Below are 22,874 nucleotides of genomic sequence, written 5' to 3' on the forward strand. Positions count from 1 at the left end.
TGGGTCTTAGTATTACGAAACCCTCAGGCAAACTACACTATTTAACTTTTTTTTTTCTTTTTTGGCTGTGCTATTATTCATTTAACAACAAGAAATAAGCCATAGGGGAAAAAAGAGAGGGAAAAAACATGTGGGCAACATCAAGTAGCCCCTTTACAGATTCCGAGGATTTAAGACGGTAGGTGGGAGCCACGTCCTGCCAATCATTGAACTTTGATGAGCAGATCATTACAAACCTCTGTAAAAACAAAGCTTGGCAGTTTGCTGGTTTGAAGTATCCAGATGTACAGTGCTTTGCGAAACTATTTGGCCCCCTTGAACTTTGTGACCCTTTGCCACATTTCAGGCTTCAAACATAAAGATATAAAACTGCAATTTTTGTGAAGAATCAACAACAAGTGGGACACAATCATGAAGTGGAACGAAATGTATTGGATATTTCAAACCTTTTTAACAAATAAAAAACTGAAAAAGTGGGCGTGCAAAATGATTCAGCCCCCTTAAGTTAATACTTTGTAGCGCCACCTTTTGCTGCGATTACAGTTGTAAGTCACTTGGGGTATGTCTATCAGTTTTGCACATTGAGAGACTGAAATTTTTGCCCATTCCTCCTTGCAAAACAGCTCAAGCTCAATTTTTATTTGTTAAAAAAGTTTGAAATATCCAATACATTTCGTTCCACTTCATGATTCTGTCCCACTTGTTGTTGATTTTTCACAAAAAATTAGTTTTATATCTTTATGTTTGAAGCCTGAAATGTGGCAAAAGGTCACAAAGTTCAAGGGGGCCAAATACTTTCGCAAGGCACTGTATGTTAACACAATGCTAAGAGGCAAAAATATAAGCAACTGCACATCACAGTTGTCAATCTTTCCAGCAAATTTAACCCCAAGGTCAGATCATGCAAAGCTCAGACAAATAGAAAAAAGACCTGAGAGCAAATTCTAACTAAGCAACTGTTCAAGGCTATGACAGCACATAACTGAGGTTCACAAACAGTATCTGAACAAACCACAACTCTTCTGGAACAATGTCCTGTGTACGGTTGAAACTGCACTGGAATGGTTTGGCCTGAATGCCCAGCATCATGTCTGGAAAACACAAGGAAATTAGTTCTCTAACATAGTGGGGCTGAATTTTCCTTTTTTTCCGGTTTGTGTTTATGGAATAAAAAAAAGGTACAGGGGAAAAAGTTATGTACTCTTGTTTGCCTGATGTTGCATTCGCCTCCTAATATTCAGATCCAATAAAATCGCATGATTACTATTGCGATTTTTTACATGGAAAAACAAAACATAACAAAAATGTAGGGTTAAAAGAGTGAGTAGTAATTATCGTACATAGCTATAAACGACCTCCCTGTGTTGCTAAGAGGCTGACATTTACTTGGCTGACATATACAAGTAGTTAACTTGTATAATGAGAACTGAGCTACTTTCCGCTCTGATGAAAGCCATCGGGTCGACAAGTGTGTGCCCCGAATCAACATACAATTTCATGACAGTAGCAATCTGCACGGAGCTCCGTATTCGTCTCCAGAATCATTTTTCTATATCAGGGCACGCTCAAACGCCAGTGATGGAGAGATTCATGCTGGATGCATACTGGAGATGTCCATATTTCTATAACTAATCATGTTTAATCACATTACACGAACAGAATCTCAAATGAAATGCTGTGGCAGGATGTTGGGAAAGCTGCATATAAGCAAATGCCCCAAAACCTCAATGACCTGAAGCAATGTTTTAAAGAAGAATGGACCAGAAGAATCCTCAAAACCGATTAAGTCCTACAGGAAACCACTGCGTCACCGTATTGCTGCTAAAACTTGAGCCATGACATATTCAGTACTCGAGTTGTAAAAAAGAATCAGGGGGGATGGTGGATTTTATCATATGGGGACAGATAATTTGTGCTGATTACAAATAATATAATATATTACAAATAATAGCAGTGACCAAAACACCTGCAGAAATACTGCAGGAATGACATAGCAGCAGTTAAATGCAGCCTTCTGTAAGCTTGAAATATCCACTGGGCTTACATCAAATACAGCAAAACACAACAATAAAAAACAGTTTTCTGAACTTATCAATATGACTCTGTCCTTCACCGGATAAGTAACATGGATCACTGCAAAAACTCAAAATCTTAACAAGAATATTTGTCTTATTTCTAGTTAAAATGTCTCATTTTAGTAAAAAAAATCTCATTACACTTAAAACAAGACTCATCACTGGAAAAAACAACAATTTTCATCTGTTTCAAGTAGATTTTCACTTGAAATAAGTAGAAAAATCTGCCAGTGGAACAAGATTTTTTTGCTTGTAATGAGAAGATAAATCTTGTCCCACTGGCAGATTTTCCTACTTGTTTCAAGTGAAAATTTACTTGAAACAGGTGAAAATTGTCAAATAAGTTATTTTTCTGGTGATGACTCTAAATGTTGAAATAGCAGTAAAACCACATTCATTGATGAAAAAACATAAGGGATGGAAAGGGGGCATGGCAGTTTTACAGTGGGGATGATTTGACCGTTTTTATTTCAGGGGGGATGCCATCCCCCCTCATCCCCCCTCAACTCGAGTACTGGACATATTGCACCATGGGGATACTTGGTATTCACCCACATGATTCTTTCTTTTTTTTGCTTTCATTATGGTTCAATAACTTACGTCACTGTGAAAAAAGTGACAGGTTGCTTGCCTGAGGTTGCATTTTCCTTATACCCACTACTATCTGATGGTTTTTATAACTTTCTAATACAAAAAACATAAAGTACTAACTTTTGCACATGGCTGCAGCTTTATGACAATAATGACAATGTTATCATAACTATTCCAGACTTTACGCTTCGCCTTGAGGACTTGTCATTACCTGAAAAACAATGCCACAATATTTGCATTATCACATGGAGAGATGTGCCAGTCTCAGCTTCATCAAGAAGACGTCCTGGAACAGAATCATATAACTACAAGGATTTACTCATAAACAGCTGACATCTTCGCTCCAAGAATAACATGTTGCATGTAGTATATTTCCACAAATACATTTAAAATAGTCTACAGGAAAGAAAGAAGAAAAAAAACTTCCTGAAAAAAACAGATACCTGGTGTATCTAGAGCTTAAATCATTCAGCACATACGGCCATGACACACACAGCGTACGTTAACACTTGTTTCCAGTAGCATAAGTTGCAAAAATTTCACCAAATTTCCCTATTAATGATGGTCATTCTGTGTAACCCTCCAAGAGGCAACTTTGGTCAAATGTTATACTTTTATTGTGGTCAGGCGGGTGTTAACTTCACTGAAGTTGCAATAAAAGGAAAAGGAAAGAAGAGTGAAAAGCATGCAAAACTCTTACTCATCCCTTGATAATCTGTGAGGGGGGGAAAAGAGGGGGCTTTTTCACTTGACTCTGTACAAAACGGTGAGAAGAGGACAGACCAACAAAAAGATCATGTTCACAAAATGAATACTTCTTAATATTTTGAATATCTATTGATGTTTATACAGTCCTCCAATGGTAATGCAGTAAAATCCTCTCCTCCTCTCTGCCTGGTTTCTGGTATGTACAATGCAATCGGAAGTCATCAAACCACTGACAGTATAGGATATTTTCTTCTATTAAAACAAACACAGAACATAGAAAAATACCTTCTGTTTTGCTACAAGGAAATTGAACAGATTTGCTCCTCGTGCTCTCTTTGAGTACTCGCAGGCTGCAAAAGCATCCTGTGCAGTCAACATTTCAATGAAAATAGCGCATTAAAGTGATAAAATAACTGCATATATTCAGTTAAGATCGATTCATTTAATTTAGGGTGACCATTGCAAATGTGAGCACAGCCATCCTCAGTGAATTGAGCTTTTATTTATTTATTTTTTTAAACAAAGTATCGGGCGCCCTCTTGTGGCAAATCCTTTCACTACACCTAAAAGCATTCACAGAAAAGCAGTGGGTGCTACTATCCTGATCAGAAAAAAAAGATACAAATATAAAATCAGGACATAATTGAAGTGATAAATGAAGGCCAGACACAACCATTTCCATTGTTGGTTTGATTTAAATCAGACACTACCGTTGTAATGTTTAAAAAAACAACAGTGAAACACTTCAAGTAAGTTGTGGGAAGTTCTAGTTTACATCTTACTCTCTATAATGACTACTGTACAAAAACTGCAAAGAAAAGATGATCAAATGTTCTTTCACGCCTCTCCTTGTCGTGGTTATTGATTGCATTTGGTAAAAGACAAAAAGGAACTGAGTAAGAACAAGTGCTTTAGTGAGCAAAAATCCTGTCAAACATTCAAACTGTTTGGCGATACTCAATAAAACCAACTCGCCAAGTGGTTTCAAACTTCTAGCTAAGTGCTTTTCTTTACTTTAGACTTCAATCAACATCACATTTTCCCAAGTGTGTATGAAGAGTGTGGTAAATATGTTTGTTGAGAATCCGCGTTGTTCCTTCAACACCAGCAGCCTTTGCGCTGGTCGCCGGCGTCACCGTTGCAGAGTCCCTCCTCTTCCTCCAGAGCAGTCAGGTTAAGCTCGTCGTTGAGGGAAATCCGGAGTAGATCCAGGTCCTTTTTATTGGCTGCCAGCACTTGTTCAGCCAGTTGTGTAAAAGTCTTGAAGGGGAAACGGCAGGAGGAGAACAAGGTGAGAAACCAAGGCTACTTGTTTGCTACCAGGAGAAATGACGGCTCGTTCCAGCTCACCTCTGAGATATTATGGTTGGTGAAGGCGCTTGTCTCAAAGAAGGCCATCCCGTACGCCTCGGCCAGCTGGTGGGTACAAAACAGTTTAGTAGTTTAATTGAAATTTAATTTAAAAAAAAAGTATTTTAATACCCAATTTAATTAAAAAGCTCCCTGTGTTGTAATTAAAAAAAAAAAAAAAATGAAATGAGATATAATGAATTGCCTAGAGGGGGCCACTGCTGGTGATTAGAGTCTTGAATATGTCAAAAATATTGATGCATTTATCATTTCTGTGAGGGTGCTCTGTTCATTTTGCACCCTCTGTTGATCCTCGATGCAAAGATAGTCAGTGCGTTTCCATCAACAGGGTTTCCGGGCAGTTTTCCAGGGTCATCATTAGTGAGTGTCCCCATTTCCAGTTGCGGGATGTAAAAGAGACCTTCAGGACCCTTTGCAGTTAGGAAAACGTCCCCACCCTCCCCTGTCGTAGGAGAGGAACTTAGCTCGGCCCACAGGAACTACTTAGAGGGGTTTCTGCCGATCAGGATTCCCAACTTACATTCAGCTCTCTCGTGTGAACTAAAGTCATGTGAACTCAGTAGAACAGTCTGGACAATATATCTTTTGCCGCAAGGGCAATTAATGAAGATGAAGATTTAAAAAAAGGCAAAAAAGAAAAAAAAAAAATGATAGGTGGACCTACAATTCAATATTTAAGTTTAAATTGTACAAAATCAAGTGAAAATGAATTTCCCCAAATTATTAGTTATCATTAGATGTTTGCCTTCAAATAATAACTGAGCAAATAATGAGCCCATAAATCTTTATTAAAAGAATTGATGCATCAAAACATGAGAGAGAATCCTCTGTAATTCTTGTTAAGAAAAGAAAACACCAAAAAGAAAAAGCAGTGCACCGTTGCCTGAACAAGAATCCCTGGATCTCTGCAAGAACTGTGTAATGTTTCACAGACTGTTCTTGGACGAAGCCGTCGAGGTCACCGACCAAGAAGATCTTGATCGCTCACAGAGCAGCACGTCAAAGCCAGACGGACACAAACATCGGAAACAGAAACTTCACCATTTCCAAACCATTTCAAGGACACTACAATGCGAGTCCCGGAGAGGTCGTCTTAGCGCCTGCAGCTCAGTCCTGTTGTGTGAGGGCAGCTAAACGCTAACGTCCATTCTTGGAAACTTGGATGATGATGGTAATAATTTACCACGGAAGAATGAGCTGAGATGCTTCCACAAACACGTGTCATCTTCGTTAGGAACTACTACAAACGTTTTGTCACCTGTGAGTCACAAATGCTACATTATTGATTATTTATTGTATAATACATAAAATAATACATAATCATGGACTTGGTGTATTTGTTTATATCTTTAGAACAAAAAAAAATATTTTTTTCCAAAAGTATTGCCCACATTTTTATTTATTTTTTGTCAAATAGATAATGCCAAATTGGAAAAAAAAAAGTTTTAAAAGGAGCATGAGGCTCCTTTTAAGAAATGAGACTCTCTAGCGCCACCCTTCGCCACGACGGCCGTTGGGGGTACTGCAGCCAACAGTGAAGCCGGCACGGGAGAACGGGGAGAACGTGCATGCAGCGTCATGTGACGTCACATCCACAGGACAGCGCGGGAAATTCGGCCTCCGAATTGCAGCACATTTTGCAGCACACAGTCTGTTCAAGGCAACGGAGAGATACACTAGAGGGCTCATTCTTTTGGTTTGGAACGCTTCATCTGACATTATTACTAGAAAACTTAAAACCTATACGAATTTTTTTCATAAATCCTGCCTCAATCCTACCTCATGCTCCATTAAGTTACATCTCATCCTAAAACCCTTTACGATCAAGTGATATTTAACATCACTTTCATATCTTTGTGTGTTTGTGTCAATTTAAGCATCAGAAATCCACATTTTACATAACATTGCAGCATTAATTTAACATAAAACTGAACCCAAGTTTAATAATCCGCTGCAAAGTAACTACAGATAAGTAGCAGTCCCACCTTCAGGCCTTGCTCCGTGGCTACCTGCCTCTTGTCCACCTCGTCTGACTTGTTCCCCACAAGAATCTTCTGGACCTTTACAGGAGCGTACTGCCAGGGGGTCGGCGGGTGGATATGAAAAGATTGATCCAGATAAAAAGGAAATGAAAGAGACAGGAGGAGCAATTTTAAATGTCAAGAGGAGGCGGAGGGGAGAAAAAAGCCAGGAGTGGCAGCATTCAGGAAATAAGATCATAATTAAAAGTAGGAGGGAAGCATGCCAAGATCAATACTGAGGTTATTCAGACAGACTCATAGAGGAAATTAGGTTCATTATGACTAAATTAATAGAATAAAATCTTCTGGGAAATGATGGTGGAAAGCTGGGCACATGAGAGCGCTTTATGAAGAACCTAAGAGAAAAAAACAACGATACGTCCTGTCCATTACTACGAGTACACATTTGAAAATATGACAGATATTGGAAAATTGGAAAATGCATTTGGCTGAGTTTGCAGCATCCATCTGTTCTCTGGAAAACCTAGACTCTGTTTACACTCAGGAGATCTGCCTTTCTACGACGTGGAGAAAAAAAAAAGGGTTTCGCCGGATTTATCTGTCTCTTAAAGTCCACGTTAGTGACTCACCTCGTCCACATCGCTCGCCCATTTCACGATGTGCTGGAAGGACCGCTCGCTCGTGATATCATACACCAGGAAGATCCCCTGAGGAGAGAGAGTCAAAGATAAAAGACATTTTTAAAAATAAAAAACACATGAAAGCATCTCAGAGACTTCCAGCAGCAGCACATTCGTAGAAATCATGTGTGTTTGTTGTAAGATGTGAAAAAATGTATTTTCGGTTGCCTCTTTCTGTATCCTGGCTCCTGAAACCATGGAAACCACAATTTGTGGCAACCATTGCTTAGAAGCGAGGGAAAAGCAAAAGAAATGGCAAAAACATCAATATATCAGATCGCTCCCAGTTTGAATGAATGCAGGAAAGACGTGTTGGCGTTTCCAATCTTAAATCACTTATCTAACCTGAAAGTGTTGATTAATCCCCCCTGATGCACCAGACTACCTCTTGGAAAACTGGCACTTTGTAGCAGAAAAATAATTCAAGTTATAAACTACAAGGTTGGATGAGAAATCTGCCGAATGGCTTAAATGCACACACACAAAAAGAAAGAACAGGAGACTTTTCCTCCAATTTCATTGCCAGTTTCTGGTAAATGGACAACTCAGTTTGAGTCCCTTTAATCTTTTTAGCAGCCTAAAGCAAAAGAAAAAAAAAATCTTTGACGCAATAATGTTGGGGTGGATGTGGAGACGGCAAGTTGTGGAAAAAAACAGAGAAACTGCATTTTCAGTATACACTTAAATGCAAGAAAATAATCTCAGAAACATTTGACTTCAACGTTGATAGTATCTGAATATGCAGCGAATCCCACGCTGCGGCTGACGGAGCTGCACGCTCATTCAAACCCCGCTGACCTGTGCTCGTCTGTAGTACTGCTTGGTGATGGTCTGGTACCGCTCCTGGCCCGCCGTGTCCCTGCACACCAAACACACACACACAGATCAGCACGCACACACACACACGCACACACACACACACGCTTGACCTCATTTCAGGATTTTTATATAACATTTTAACATAAGGACACAGACCAAAACAAAAGACCTTAATTAAACATTCTTAAGTCAAAGTACTGTACATCAAACACTGTTTTCATGAAATAATAAAAAACTGTCCTCGTCTGTTGTTTGGTTTTTTTTTGGGTTGATGTGACGCCATTCAAGGTCCCCAAGAATAAGATCTAAATGAATCTCTATTATACTTTAAGAAACTATTACTGTTTGAGGCACTTTAAAGTGCAATCCTACTAATGGCAACTAGAGGCATCATTTTAGTGGATTAAGTCCACTCCACTTCCCCCAGAATCTATTCCAAACTTGGCCTTAGCTTGGTTCAGGAGGGTTCAGGAGCATTTCATTTAAGCGTTAATATTTATCACATGTAAATGTTCTGTCCCTTTACTTTTAACTTGCAAATACTTCGCTGAAATCTGTAGGTTTTATTTGGCAGAACCATGGTCGCTCATAGCAACTTTTTCCATAAAAGAAGATGACGATGAAGAAGAGCAGAGCTCAAGCTACGCTCATGCTCGTTATATATACACGTGTAAACGCTGCATGATTTTGGGCCAATGCAAACAGCCGCTGGGAAAGAAACATGTTGATGTCTTTCGTCGTAGCTCCAAATCGGCTGTTCTGCGTGTCGTCAAACTACTACGTTTTTGTGTTGTTTTTGTTTGCATGTTGCTTCAAAACCGCATGGGAGGATTTATGAACAGTTCATAACACGTTTAGTCTAAAAACATAGACTGTATAAGAAGAACTGGATAAATACCCTGTGACTTCACCAGAGGTGGTAGTAACAAGTTACATTTACTCCGTTACATTTACTTGAGTAAGTTTTGGGAAATGTTGTACTTTTAGGAGTAGTTTTGAATCACTATACTTTTTACTTTTACTTGAGTAGATTTGTGAAGAAGAAACTGTTACTCTTACTCCGCTACATTAGGCTACATTGAGCTCGTTACTTTTCTTTTATCCCTTTTATCCGCGTACGCGTCAATCTCAGGACATCACTGGGTGATTCTTTGGGGAAAATGTTTGTTTTTGCATGTTTTGTCACATTTACACAGACTCAAACACACACAGAGTTTCTATGAGTTCATGTTTGTTCTAGTTCTGCCTGGTTCAAAAAGAAAAGTACAAAGGCTTGAAATTTTGTGCTACTTGTGCTTTTTTTCTTTTTTTATTCTGTTATTATTTTATTTATTTTATTATTTATTAAAGTACTTGAATTTACTTTAAGATTATTTTAATTTAAGCTATTGTTTATTAATTCTATTTTATTGATTTAATTTGCCTGAAGATGATTATTTTGTACTTTTGTCTGTTTGAATGGTTGTGTTAAAAAAATAAATCAGACGTTACTCAACAGTTACTCAATACTTGAGTAGTTTTTTCACCAAGTACTTTTTTACTTTACTCAAGTAATTATTTGGATGAATACTTTTTACTTCTACTTGAGTCATATTATTCTGAAGTAGCAGTACTTTAACTTGAGTACAATATTTGGCTACTCTACCCAGCTCTGGACTCTACCCACAGGTTTTCTAAACAGGCATTCTGGAGCGTCCTTTTCCTCTTACGGACTGACCTGGGACACGCCTCCTTATTTCAGTCCCAGGCAGCTGTTTAGCTCATGCTGATCTATGATGCTATTTCATATTCATGTTGATAAAAATCTGTCCAAGCATCTTCAAGTATTACTACTGTACTTCCACGTTGCCCCTTAATTTCCTAGAATACAAATAAAACGCCATAACCCCTGCATTCTCAATAAAAGCTCTGAACATGGTTAATAAAAATTGTTGACAGTTCCATAAATACTGAAAGAAATAACTGATATCCAGTCAGTTGGAACCGGTCTTTTCACAATCGCTTGATCACATGCACCGAGGTTTTCTAGTATTGTGCCTCGCTCCAGTATCTTACCATATCTGTATCCGTACTTTGATCCCATCTACTATTAATGTCTTCATTTTGAAATCCACCCCTGCAGAAGAAAAGATCAGGTCAGGATAGATATTATTACATTTCTTTGATATTGATCCAGAGGGAATATTGCAATCCCTTATGGATTACTTTTGGTGTTCCAGACGTGGCTGGAGTGGATTAACAGAACATGTCTTTTGATAAAAGCTCATCCCCATCTGGTACCACTTTACAAACCTCACTGACAGACAGCACCGATACCATGAGAGCCTGTAGAGTTAATGATCCAGAAAATGGTCTTGATCAATTCTCTTTGTTGATCGCATGGGGAGCGATATGAGAAAAAAGGGCAAAAATTTGCAGAGAAGTTAGCTGGTTTCTAGGGAAGGAGTCAAGCACTGTGCTGGACTGTGAGTACGCTCTTTCACAGCACGGGCCTCTTTTAAAATCAGTGTCACAGCTTTTAACCCCTTTTTAGATAAAGAAAATACAGCCTGACTAGAAATAAAGATGTGGAGTCTGAATATGTCCCTTCTGATCTGGATTTGTGATGTCACAAATGCTCGGGGGTTCAAGTTCTGGGTCTCTGGAAAGCGCCTAGAGACAACTTCTGTTGTAATAGACGCTATATCAATAAAATTGAATTGAAATTGAATTGAATCACAGTACTCTGTGAAAGATTTTCATATCCCACACTGCAAAAAACCGTCCCTCTAGAAATAAGCTTAATATTCCATAAATCTAGTATATGTCTTATTAAAGCAAAAAATATCTTTGCCAGTGGGGCAAGAAAAATGTTTTTGACTTGAATTCTTAAAACTAAAAAACATTTTTTTTCTAAAATAGACTTTTAATTTTGTTGAAACAAGGCTTAACCTTCTTAAAAAAATTTTTTTGCAGTGTAGGTAGCCACAGGTAAAGTGAAAGGGCTGCTTTATGGATTTTTTCAGTTAATAGAGACCCTAAATACCTAAATAAATACCTAAGTAAACAGTCTAATACACAGAAAAGGTCATTAATTTTTATAAAAAGACGTTGCTTACATCTCAGTGTATCCTGATTCATTTCAGACTACGGAGCATAATACAATTTCTGAAATCCACCTCATAAACCAAAGGGTTTTGCTTGTTTTTGTTTAGCATTTATATGACAATTTGGAAGTTATTTTTGTCATGGCTTTGAGGAAAAAGTATTACAGCACCAATAGAACTGTGTTTTAAAAATTCAGCCCAAATTTGCTTTACGTTACATTCAGCTTAATTATGTTTTTTTGTAGTATACCATCAAAATACTCAATTAATGAATCATATTTTGCATTTAAGTCAATAAAGTGCAACCCCCTGGGTGTTAAACGGACCCCTCTGATCCCTGAGAACTCTTATTAGCAGTTTATCCCACAGCAGGCGTCACGCTCAGAGAAAGAGCGCCTGCGTCCGATCGATCTGCAATACTGGAAGTCCTGCCGTTTGGGCCTTTTTGAGTTTTATTTCTACGAGGCTGAAAACATTAGAAGCGCGAGGACGACTCTCTGGAAGCTGGGAGTCCACTGAGGAGACTCAAATCGAAGCTTTGCCTAGGTTTAATGGAGGAATGAGGAAAAAAGTCCCAGTGAGAAATTCCAGTGGATGGAAATAGATTTCACTAACAGACTGTTTGACATGCCGTTGCTTTCACCGAGAGTTCGGTGTGAATTCACAACTTCCAGGAACTCGTGTTTATACAGACTCTTATTATCTTGGTGAAATAAAACGAGCAGATGCAGATGTACATTTTCCTAGAGTTAAACCTCAACCTCTGCAGCTTTCAGAAATCTTGCAGTTGGGGAGCTTTTCCCCTCTCAGAGGGAACCGGAACTAAATGAGTGAAAAATGCACAATGCGACAGACAGCAGTTAATTTAACATGGCAGCTTTTCACAATCAGCAGTGTGAGAGCCATGTTAAAACTAATAAGTACACACCTAAAAGTGTGGATTCATTGGCTGTGTTTGACAATGCAAGACGGATTATGCTGCAATCCATGTCATTGTGCGGTGGGTAATGGGGACTGGCGCACTAATGGATGGATGGATGGACGGATAGATGGCGGCTGGAGCACTGACACTAATTCTCAGGGGGGTGTATCAGCCGTCCATGACCGTCCATACCCGCAGAGACAGACAGCAGCTGTCAACGGCTGGTTTGTGATATTAAAACAGAGGCCAAACCTTTCCTTCACAGTTCCTAACTCGTCATCAATGTGAGCAACCACAACAGTGTTAAGAAGCATTTCATGTAATCAGTTTTATTAAAAGAAGACTAGTGAAATGTATGTGACATATTTTATATCAGCATACCATAGAGGTCCGATGCAACGGCTCGCTTTGCCGTCATGTTTTTACATGAGGTCTATTTGAAGTTCGAGTGGAGTCCAACTGCAACGAAGCAGCATAAAAGCTCCTGGAGGATTTGTGTAAGACATGACTAATGTCCTACTGTGAGTCAGCACTGCTAGCGGCCGAGGAATAAAAGCTTGAGAAGCTTCTTTTTTTTTCCCGACGGCAGCAGCCGAACTCCCCGAGCTGCAGCCGAGCCACGTTGATAACGTACGTGAAAGGTTTCGACAAAGAGGGGAAGAAAACTCCCAAACTAGACTTACTTTTCTTTTGTCGCTGACGACCTTTCACCTTCAACAACAGCCCAGACGTATTGTGTGTACACAATACGGTTTGACGTACATGGACGAAAATCGGTACACACCTGCATCATGTCGCAACTTAAAGAAAAGTCTCTTGGCGACATGGCCGAAACCGAACAGGAGATCGGCCATTTTAAATTAATTGTGTAATTTTGGCGAAATTTATGCCATTCCTTCGGACGTTAATACGGCCCGAACCGTAACGTGCACCCAGGTGTGTTATACCTCAAAATGTGCGTCTAGATCCTGCGACGACGCGCATTACTTTTCACAGTCAAAAACGTTACCGTGGCGATGATAGACGCCAAAAAGCGCGCCCCCCCTTCATCTGATTGGTCGGTATCTGATAGTTCCTACTTTCTGCCATAACTTTTGGATGGTTTGATATAAAGAGTCTGTAAAGAGAATCCAAAAAACGGGCAGAACAAATGGGTCGGGAGGTACCTTACACTGATTCTGAACAAATCTTTCCAAGTGTCCTCGTTTCAGACGTTGCTACCAAAAAAAAAAAAAAAAAAAATCACACAATCCAGAAGCAAAGACTATTTGAGCTCTACTGGGAACCACAATATCAATTTCAGCACGATTCAGAAAATGATCTGAGGTGAAGCTTGCTCAACAGAGGGACCTAGCCGCTGCAAAGACAATGAGCGAGGGGACGTCTAGCTGGTGTCACCCGGCTAACCCGCGTTAGCTGCTTTCAACTGGGTTAAAGAGGTAGCTAAACATACTTCCAAGCCAACCCAAAACCGGTCACAGCGGCCTCTTTATACGGTTAACAGCACAACAAGCTGCATCAACTTTAAAGCAAGAAATACTATGGTCTGCACATCTTCATTCACAGCAGTTAAGAGCGACACCAAGGACTTCAATCGAAGTACCACCCTCCAAAATATGCATAAATCTGTGGTGTGCATAAAAAAGTTCCCACCGTCCAGCTGTTGGATGTGGAAGCCAAAACTACGTCCAAGCAAGCAATAAAAGTGTTTGTTTTGACTGCAAAGTTGGACAAATTTAACAAGGTGTCAAAGGAGACCGACTCGCTTTAACTCGCTTCGATCAGACGGCCGATCGATCGAAACACTACTTTCCCCCCCTTTTTGGACGTCACTTCCGGCCGACGTCACTTCCGGCTGGCAAGCGAAACTAACATGGTTTACATATCGCATTTTGGTAGCCGTTTTAGTTGGTTAATGATTCATTGGACATTGTTTGTACATGTTAATCTCTGCTAGAGATGTTTTTTACTACTTCAGATTTTTTGCCAGTGTTGCACAGTGATAATGTTTGTCACATTATTTGTTATTAACCTCCGTTTATAGAGGACTTGTTTACATCATTGGGCTTCTAGGATTGGCTTGAAATGTTTTTCACTTGAATCTTTAAATGAGGACGTTGCATTTCAGATGAACTTCTAATCCTCCTATAATTTCATGTGATTGTTTTGTTTTGCTGATAGAATGCACAGATGTTTCATTAATAAAGGAGCTTATGGTTAATATTTTGGTTGCTTATTTATAACATCAAACTGGCTACTATGGACTGAAATGCTTGTGCTCAATGCTTAATATAATATTCAAATGAGGAAATCTTGGTGGAAAGTGGTGCTTTGTCATTATGGCGTGTTTTATTAAAAGTAGGTCAATATCAACTTCATTAAGTTTGCACAATGCATGGTTTCAAAATGAACTTGCATTTAAAATAATATTTCTTTATCTGAATATTATATTTAACATTCACAATGACTAAATCTGGAGATATTAAATACATAATTCATATGTAAACTAGACATATATATTCTCCTGCTCATTCCTGAGCACAAATGTATTATATATACATATATCTTCGTCTTTGAGTGCAAAATACATTTTGAAAACCCCCAAATTTTCCGTGTACCAGTCCATACAGTCTTTTTGCAGATGTGGCCCCCGGCCTAATCTAGTTGAATACCCCTGATCTACATAATCAGGCAATCAAGGAAGATCATAACTGAATTATGTATTTCAGGTACTATAGGCACTCATGTGTTAAAAAACAGACCTACTAGTGTTTTGATAGCATCCATCCCCAATAAAACCACTCCAGAAAAGAGGACAGAACATCAAACGTAGTCCACAAACATTGTTTTTTTCACTGAGAACAAGCCTGTTTAAGACGGGAGGAGGTTGAGGTGGGGAAGCTTCCCTAATTAATGAGAAAACACATTCAAGTTCTTTGCTGGAGGTCACAGATGTTGCATCCTCTGCCAAAGCTGAGAGGAAAAACTACATCCTGACAGGAAACTGTTTGAGAGACCCATCGTACATTTATTTCTCATGATTGTTTTTCTAAAACAAACAAAACCCAGCAGGCATACTATGAGAAGACATTTGTCACCAGCCCCTTACAACAGCATCGTTTTCCCCACACCTTCTTTACAACGGGGCAACATCTGCGACCCCTCAGACTAATGAGCCGACCAGAGCGCGACCTCAGCGCCGCTGGGATCACCACGGCCAGGGCAGCAGCTTATTGGGATATGATTTAGAATCGGGCCGCGCTGATATTTCATCGGTGCTTTGACAGCCGGGAGCTTGAACGGTGATACCACCATCGGGGTAACGGCGTGGAAGATTAAACCCAGCGGTGTGACTGAATATCAATACTAAATCACCTCAACAACTGCTCTTTGCCAGAGGAATGTGCTCCGTGAAGCCCGGGGCGCCGAGACTTGTGAAGATAAAATGAGATACTGGAACAAGCGAGGGCGTTTTAGTCACTCAGGTGGGATCAGAACTCAGAAGTGGTCACATAGGCCAAACACATTTATTGCTATCCTATTTGAGAGTTTTTATTCCACTTTTTACTTCCTTAATAAGATTTTTCTTTGAGAAAGCTTTCAACAAAGGCTTCTGGGTTTGGTGTGGAGGTCCACAGTTCCTGACCGTAAGTCAAACTCTGTGACTTAAAATATACTTAATACTTAAAGGGGACCTATTATGAAAAACACGTTTTCTCTTGCTTTAACATATATCAAGTGGTCTCCCCTCCAACCCCCCCCCGCCTGCCAACTCAGAGAAGGAGGAAAGCAACCAAATTCTGCAGTGTCTGTACAGCCGCCCGGATGAGCCGTCCAGTGTGATGTGGATCTACGAGCCAATAAGATTCAGCTCCCTTTCGTTACGTAACCAAAATGCGATTTACATAGGTTGGCCTCCGATGCGTGAAATCACAACTAACTCCGCCGGCCGGAGCTTCCACCATTTTTCGTAGCGGTGTATCGCGTCATTCAGGCAGCCAATCAGCAAAGTCCCTCATCATCATAGCCCCGCCCACTCAGAATCCCGCATAGATAATGAGGTTAGAGAATGGGAAGATAAAGACATGGCTTAGAGGCTGAATTTCTCATTTATTTAGCAAAAACAATCAAAAGCTTGTTTTTCAGACATTCAAGGCCTGTTTAAAATAGGTATTAGATTCCATAATAGGTCCCCTTTAATACAGAAAAAGTGTGGATTTTATATTATAAAACATCTGCCAGAACTTTGAAACCTTTCATAAGTCAACAGTACAAATGGTTGTCTTTGGTAGCTGATTTCCCATAATGCTTCAGGTTTTCAGCTTTTACATGCACATATATTGTATAGTTGCACATAAACCTACATAAGCCAACACTTATATATTTAACATAAACATTGCAAGAAAATGCATAGGAAAAGCAAAGTCTTAAACTTGAGTAGACGTGTTCTTGCATCTTTTGAAATGTTGAGTGGAGCCTTGAACGTCAGTGGTGAACCTCGGTGATGCTCTCGTGGCTAAATGAAAGCAGATCCCAGAAAATGTGCTCCAAAGACTGTTCTGCCATAAGAGTAGGGGTTCGTGTACATGGATATGGAGCAAAAGCGCAACTTATGGAGACTGTGGGCTTTTTTTTTTTTTACTAACTCTTTATCAAGTGACGTGTGAAAACTCATTCATTCAAACCTCTCACACTGAGGACCTGCTGTTCTCCTTGTTTTTGAGGAGCGGTCATCACTCCAAGATTTAATGAGCTCTCTCCAGCAACATGGAAAAGGTTCTGGATTGCTTGTGAGTCTGGCAAGTAGTTTTAAAAACAACTCCAGACGATTTGAATGAATGAATGACTGCCAGTTTATATACCGTAGATCACCTGATTTTATTGGAACGTCTCAAGAAGTGGGTTGGCGTCTCTGGCATTGTTTTAGACTGGTTTTACTCATATCTCCACAATAGGACTTATAATGTTGCTATTGGTGACTGCAGATCTTCCACAGCATCTCTGTCTTGTGGAGTACCTCAGGGGTCAGTCCTTGGCCCGCTGCTCTTCTCACTCTACATGTTACCTCTAGGTCACATAATCCGCAGACACAATATTAGATTCCATTTTTACGCAGATGATACACAGCTTTATTTCTCTTTCGACCCTACCATCAACCATCAACTACACACTCTCAAAGTATGCCTAAATGAAGTACAAACCTGGCTGTCTAATAACTTTCTCCAATTGAACCCGGACAAATCCGAAGTCATTATCATAGGCCCAGGCACCACACACAATCACATCTCACCACAACTTGGTTTATTCTCCACCAGTATTACCCCCAGCTGCAGAAATCTTGGTATCATCTTCGACAGTAATTTCAACTTTAATCAGCATGTTAAAGCAACTGTCCAGTCTTGTTTCATTCACCTACGCAGAATCTCCAAAATCCAGTCCTTTCTGTCTCCCAAGAACCTGGAAATTGTCATTCATGCATTCATCACATCCCGTTTGGATTACTGTAACTCACTCTACTCCTGCCTAAGTAAACATAATCTCTCCAGACTTCAGCTTATCCAAAATTCTGCTGCCAGACTCCTCACAAATTCAAATAAAAGAGTACACATAACCCCGATTTTAGCTTCATTACACTGGCTACCTGTGCGTTTTAGAATTGATTTTAAGATTTTAATGATCACTTTTAAGGACCGGATGGGACTGGCCCCTGAGTACATCAAAGACTGCTTAGTCCCATACGAGCCAAGGTGTAGCCTGAGATCCTCCGGCGGGTCCCTATTAGAGATTCCAAGATCTCGACTAAAAACTAAGGGCGACCGGGCCTTTGCTATCAGGGCCCCGTCGCTCTGGAATGACCTGCCTGAGGAGATCAGGCGAGCCACATCTCTGTCCATTTTTAAATCTCTTTTAAAAACATGCTTTTTTAAATGTGCTTTTACTTAACATCCAATAATGTACTCTATAATATCCAATGTTAGTATTTTCTAATGTTTTATTGTATTTCTATGTTCTTATGTTTTTATATTTTTGTCATTTTATTGGATTCTGCCTTTTAATTCTGCTTTGTAAAAGCACCTTGTAACTGTGTTTGGAAAGGTGCTATACAAATAAAGCTTATTATTATTATTATTATAATATCGGCGGCTTGACTAATCCAAGATGGAGGTGTTTGGTCAGAGTCACGGTGGGCATTTCTGTGGCTGCAAATCAAGTCAGAGAGCGGACAGAAGCTAAACCTGAACACCAAACTTCATCAAAGTATGAGCCTTGCACCCGTTTCATCAAAATGAACATAATTTAACTGTTAGGGAGGCGTGAGAGGAAGTGGTTTTCCTTTCCGAAATAAATACATAAATAAATAAACAAAATGCAAAACTACAGTTTGCCAGGGAACGTTGTATACAAGACTACAGCTGTGGGAAGAACGTGCTCTGGACAGACAACTCAAGGAGCTCTGTTCACCATTAATAATTGGGTCCGTGTTATTGACTGGGAAGCATCCTGGTGGTGGCGGCGCTGTGCAGATTGAGAACCCTATATGACCATACGATATAATATTCAACGTCTGATTGAGCTGACATTTGAGATGACATTCTCTTTTCTTTTTTTTATAACAGCACATAACTGGGCAGGCGATAACTGTCAAAACGTTCAGGACTGAACAGGAGAAGGTGTGAATCTTCACCAGCTAAAGAAGAGACTCATCTGCATTTCTATCCTGGACGAGTGAGGGGGAGAGACTTTGATGAGACATCCTGCCAGATTTTGAGCTAATTAAGAATAAAAAGTGAGTGACAGTCAGGCAAACGGATGAACACTGGAGGTAAAACACTGGATGAACAGTGGAGGTAAAACGGATGAACAGTGGAGGTAAAACGGATGAACACTGGAGGTAAAATGGATGAACACTGGAGGTACCCATAAGGGGGAATGGGGGAGATTGTATTTCCCTTTGTCTGTTCCCTGATCTGCTGCAGGACGGCTCTCCATGTGTATCAGCGGAGAGGAGTTTTGATCGTTGCAGGCCCAAGAAAGATCTGGGGGCAGCGGGTTGTGAACACAACCCGCTGCCCCCAGCTATTCGCTCCAGCACCAACATCCGCACCTTCCCACCCGTATCACAAAACAGCCTGATTCCTTGAGCTGAGACTGCGAATACTAAGCAAACAGAAGTTGTTTTTTTTAAAGTCACCTCATTCATCATATTTATTCAACACAAACACACACAAACAGGCTGAACTTTTCTTGTAAGAAACAAGAGAGAGGGATGCAATGCTCGGTGTAAGCATAACTCTGCAGGGTGGAAGCTTCCAGTCGAGCAGGTCCATAGGTCTGTGACTTAAAATAGTAAACTGCTGTCTTTGCAAACCCCTGAGCATATATCATCATTGACAAGCACAGATGGAAATGTGAAAAGGAGCATATTAAATGCATGAGACCCAACAAAAAAGTTAAATGCAAAGCTTCCAGGGACCAGCTTACCCCCAATGCTGTCAAGTTCATTCACAAGTGAACCCTCTGGACGCTCCAGAGGTGTCAAGTCAACTTTGGTTGAGTCTCAGCTGAAGAAGTTCAAGACCGATGGTGTGAGAAATTTACTAGATGAAGAGTCAGGAGTTTTGTAAACAGACTATCCAAATGTTTGTCGAGAGTCTTGATGGAGCAGAAAGATTGGCACCGCGGTGGAACAGTGATCAATGGGACGACTACAAATTAGGGCTGGGCGATTTTGGACAAAAATAAAATCCCGATTTTTTTCTCTGAAACCCCGATTTTCGATTTTGATTTCAATTTTTTTGGTAAAACTACAGAAGACAATGGAATAAATTGTTTCAAATATTTTATCTTTATTTTTAAAGAAAAATAGCAAACAAATTTCCCTATTGGGAATGAAGTGCAATTGAAAGATACTGTAAATCCTCCTTGAGTTTAGTAAAGTGACAACATTTACAATTTTCTTGACCAAACAAAGATGACTAGACGAGCTCCGTCTGTAATGCAGCCAGCTGCAAAAAAGGAAAATCCATTTTCCGATTTTCCTTTTTTTAAACATAGTCTTGATTAATAAATCCGATTTAGATTTAAAATCGATTAATCGCACAGCCATACTACAAATGCTGCTCCGCAGGTTCTAAGAGGGTTTCTGTTATGGGCTGTAGTCACTGATGGTCTGGCTGGACCGTCTCTTGACGAACAAACTTTCAAACCTGCTGCCTGTCTCTAAAGGAATCTTGCTCTTATCAAGTCTTCCACCACATGCAGTCCACTCTAGGCCTCATGGGTAATGATCTCAATAGACTACAGTCCAACTGAGAACTCGTCAAATATGATAATAAAGTGAAGATAGATGATACACCTCTTTAAAAAACGTTTGGGAGGTTTACATTCCTCCACGTATTCGATTGTAAACACGTCAAAAAGAAAGTGACTGACTGATGGATAATAGGTTCACTGAAAAGAAGAGTGGCCTTGTTGAAATCATAGATGTATGAGTTTATAATTTATATGATTTTACATTCATTCTTATTAAATAAGTCCAAACATCCTCATTCCAAATGTTGCTACAAAAACAACATCCAAAATAAGTCCTGGCAGAGCTGCAAAAGGAGGAGTAAGGCCCTGCTTGGACTGATGGTTACGGCGATTGGCACGATCAGGATTAAATCCGTTGTGGCAGCTGCCAATCAAAAGTCCACACCCTTAATTAAAGATACGTTTGTTGCTTTATATTATTTTACCAGAGGTGGTACCAAAAAAATGTGATGCAATTTTGTTGCATCAAATCTATTAATATTGTCATACAGTCAGGTTTGAGATCTAATAGCATTTTGAATTTGCCATGAAACAATCTTTGTTAAATAGTAAAGCTGATCTCAAGATATAATGTTTGCAGCCAGCAAGCTCTGAGTGCAAAGAATATATCACAGAGACTATTCTTATACTCCCCGGGTTTCCATCCAAACACACAGGTAGTCCAAAAATAGTGTGAACAAATAATCAAACAATGTTAAAATAGAAAAACAGGGCAGCAGTTCTGAGCCCGATGCCTTTTACGGTATGCGTCAGACATTTGTAATGTGATTTCTGCTGATAAATGCAACACTTATCACACGTTTAATGACCGACTGTCTCTTCACTACAAGTGATGTGTATTACTTCTGCTGGTTGGATCACCAAAAACAGGGTTTAGTGGGAGAAAAATCCCCCCGTGACCTGAGTAAGCAAACCAGGGTTATTACAGAAAAGACAAGTAACTCTACCACAGCATGGGGGGGGGCTGGTTTACTCTTATAACATAGGAGAGGTGGAAAGATACGGAAGAGTATTAGGGCCATGCAGGAGAAAAATATTTGAGAGGGGGAAGATTTTTTTTTATTGTGCACTTCGAGAAAAAAGTCGAAATGTCGAGATTAATGTTTAAATAGAGTTTCGAGAAAAAAGTCGAAATGTCGAGATTAATGTTTAAATACAGTTTCGAGAAAAAAGTCGAAATGTCGAGATTAATGTTTAAATACAGTTTCGAGAAAAAAGTCGAAATGTCGAGAAAAAAGTCGAAATGTCGAGATTAATGTTGCAATACAATTTCGAGAAAAAAGTGGAAATGTCGAGAATAATGTTGAAATACAATTTCTAGAAAAAAGTCAAAATTTCGCCTTTTTTCTCAACATTTCAACTTTATTCACGAAATTTTGACTTTTTTCTCAACATTTCGATTTTTTCTCGAAATTGTACTTCAAAATTAATCTCGACATTTCGACTATTTTCTCGACAATTCGACTTTTTTCTCGAAGTGCATAATGAAAATCTTCCTCCTCTCCTCTTTTATTTTTCTCCTGCCTGGCCCTAATACTCTTCTGTAGAAAGATGCCCAAGTAAGCCATGTCATGCAAAAACAGAAAACCTGATCTGTGCAGTGATAAAGCCTCCATTTGTTGGACTTATGCTGTTATTTTGTTTGACACTTTGCTGCACAGACAGTACAACGGTCTGATACTTTGTAAACTCGTGCCTGCAGCCAAGTGATGGCTCTTCCTCCAAGGCTCCTACATCCACTCCACATATCACTGCATATCATTAGGTGGTGCTAAATCCACATTCATTCATTCTACAATGAAGTCTCCATATAGCCTTTTAAATTCGTGTTCCTGTTGAATTGATGGTATTTATATTAAGATGTTGAGCAATATGCACACAAAGAGAATGCAATGCACAAAAGACATCAATAGAAAATTCTGAAATACCATTGAGATAAAGAATACAGGTAATCGACATTACCTGAGGAGAAAAAGAGGAAATAAATCCTGTTGCAGTCTTACCAATGGTTGAGATGTGAGATGAGTGAAATTCGTTGTCCGTGAATCTGCATAACAAACATGTTTTCCCAACCCCAGAATCTCCGAGCAGCAGCAGTCGGAACAGCACATCATACTGTTTAGCCATGCTGTTGCTGCACGTAGTGGTGGATTGAAAAAGGGACTAGAGTGAGCTAAGTGAGCGATGAATGGCCGGTTCCTCCACGCCTGCGTCCCATGTCTGCTCACAAGGGCCACATGAGGCTATTGTTCCTGCTGCTGCTGCTGCTGCTGCTGCTGCTCGGGGACAGGACAGAGATGCTGCTGCTGCCCAGGCAACCTGCAGCT

General features: G+C 39.8%; 1 protein-coding gene across 1 annotated transcript; it reads right to left on the bottom strand.

The window, feature by feature from the left end:
* Window positions 1–2,844: 2,844 nt before the first annotated feature.
* Window positions 2,845–22,874, bottom strand: rab15 (RAB15, member RAS oncogene family). Its single transcript, XM_061746834.1, has 7 exons — window positions 22,551–22,874; window positions 10,282–10,342; window positions 8,206–8,266; window positions 7,357–7,434; window positions 6,731–6,820; window positions 4,725–4,790; window positions 2,845–4,634 (listed from the first exon to the last, which is right to left on the bottom strand). Exons 1-7 carry the CDS (start codon window positions 22,672–22,674, stop codon window positions 4,473–4,475), a joined length of 642 nt encoding a protein of 213 aa, XP_061602818.1. The 5' UTR covers window positions 22,675–22,874; the 3' UTR covers window positions 2,845–4,472.

Source organism: Cololabis saira, chromosome 18 (genome assembly GCF_033807715.1).
Source record: "Cololabis saira isolate AMF1-May2022 chromosome 18, fColSai1.1, whole genome shotgun sequence".
NCBI classification, from domain to species: domain Eukaryota; kingdom Metazoa; phylum Chordata; class Actinopteri; order Beloniformes; family Belonidae; genus Cololabis; species Cololabis saira.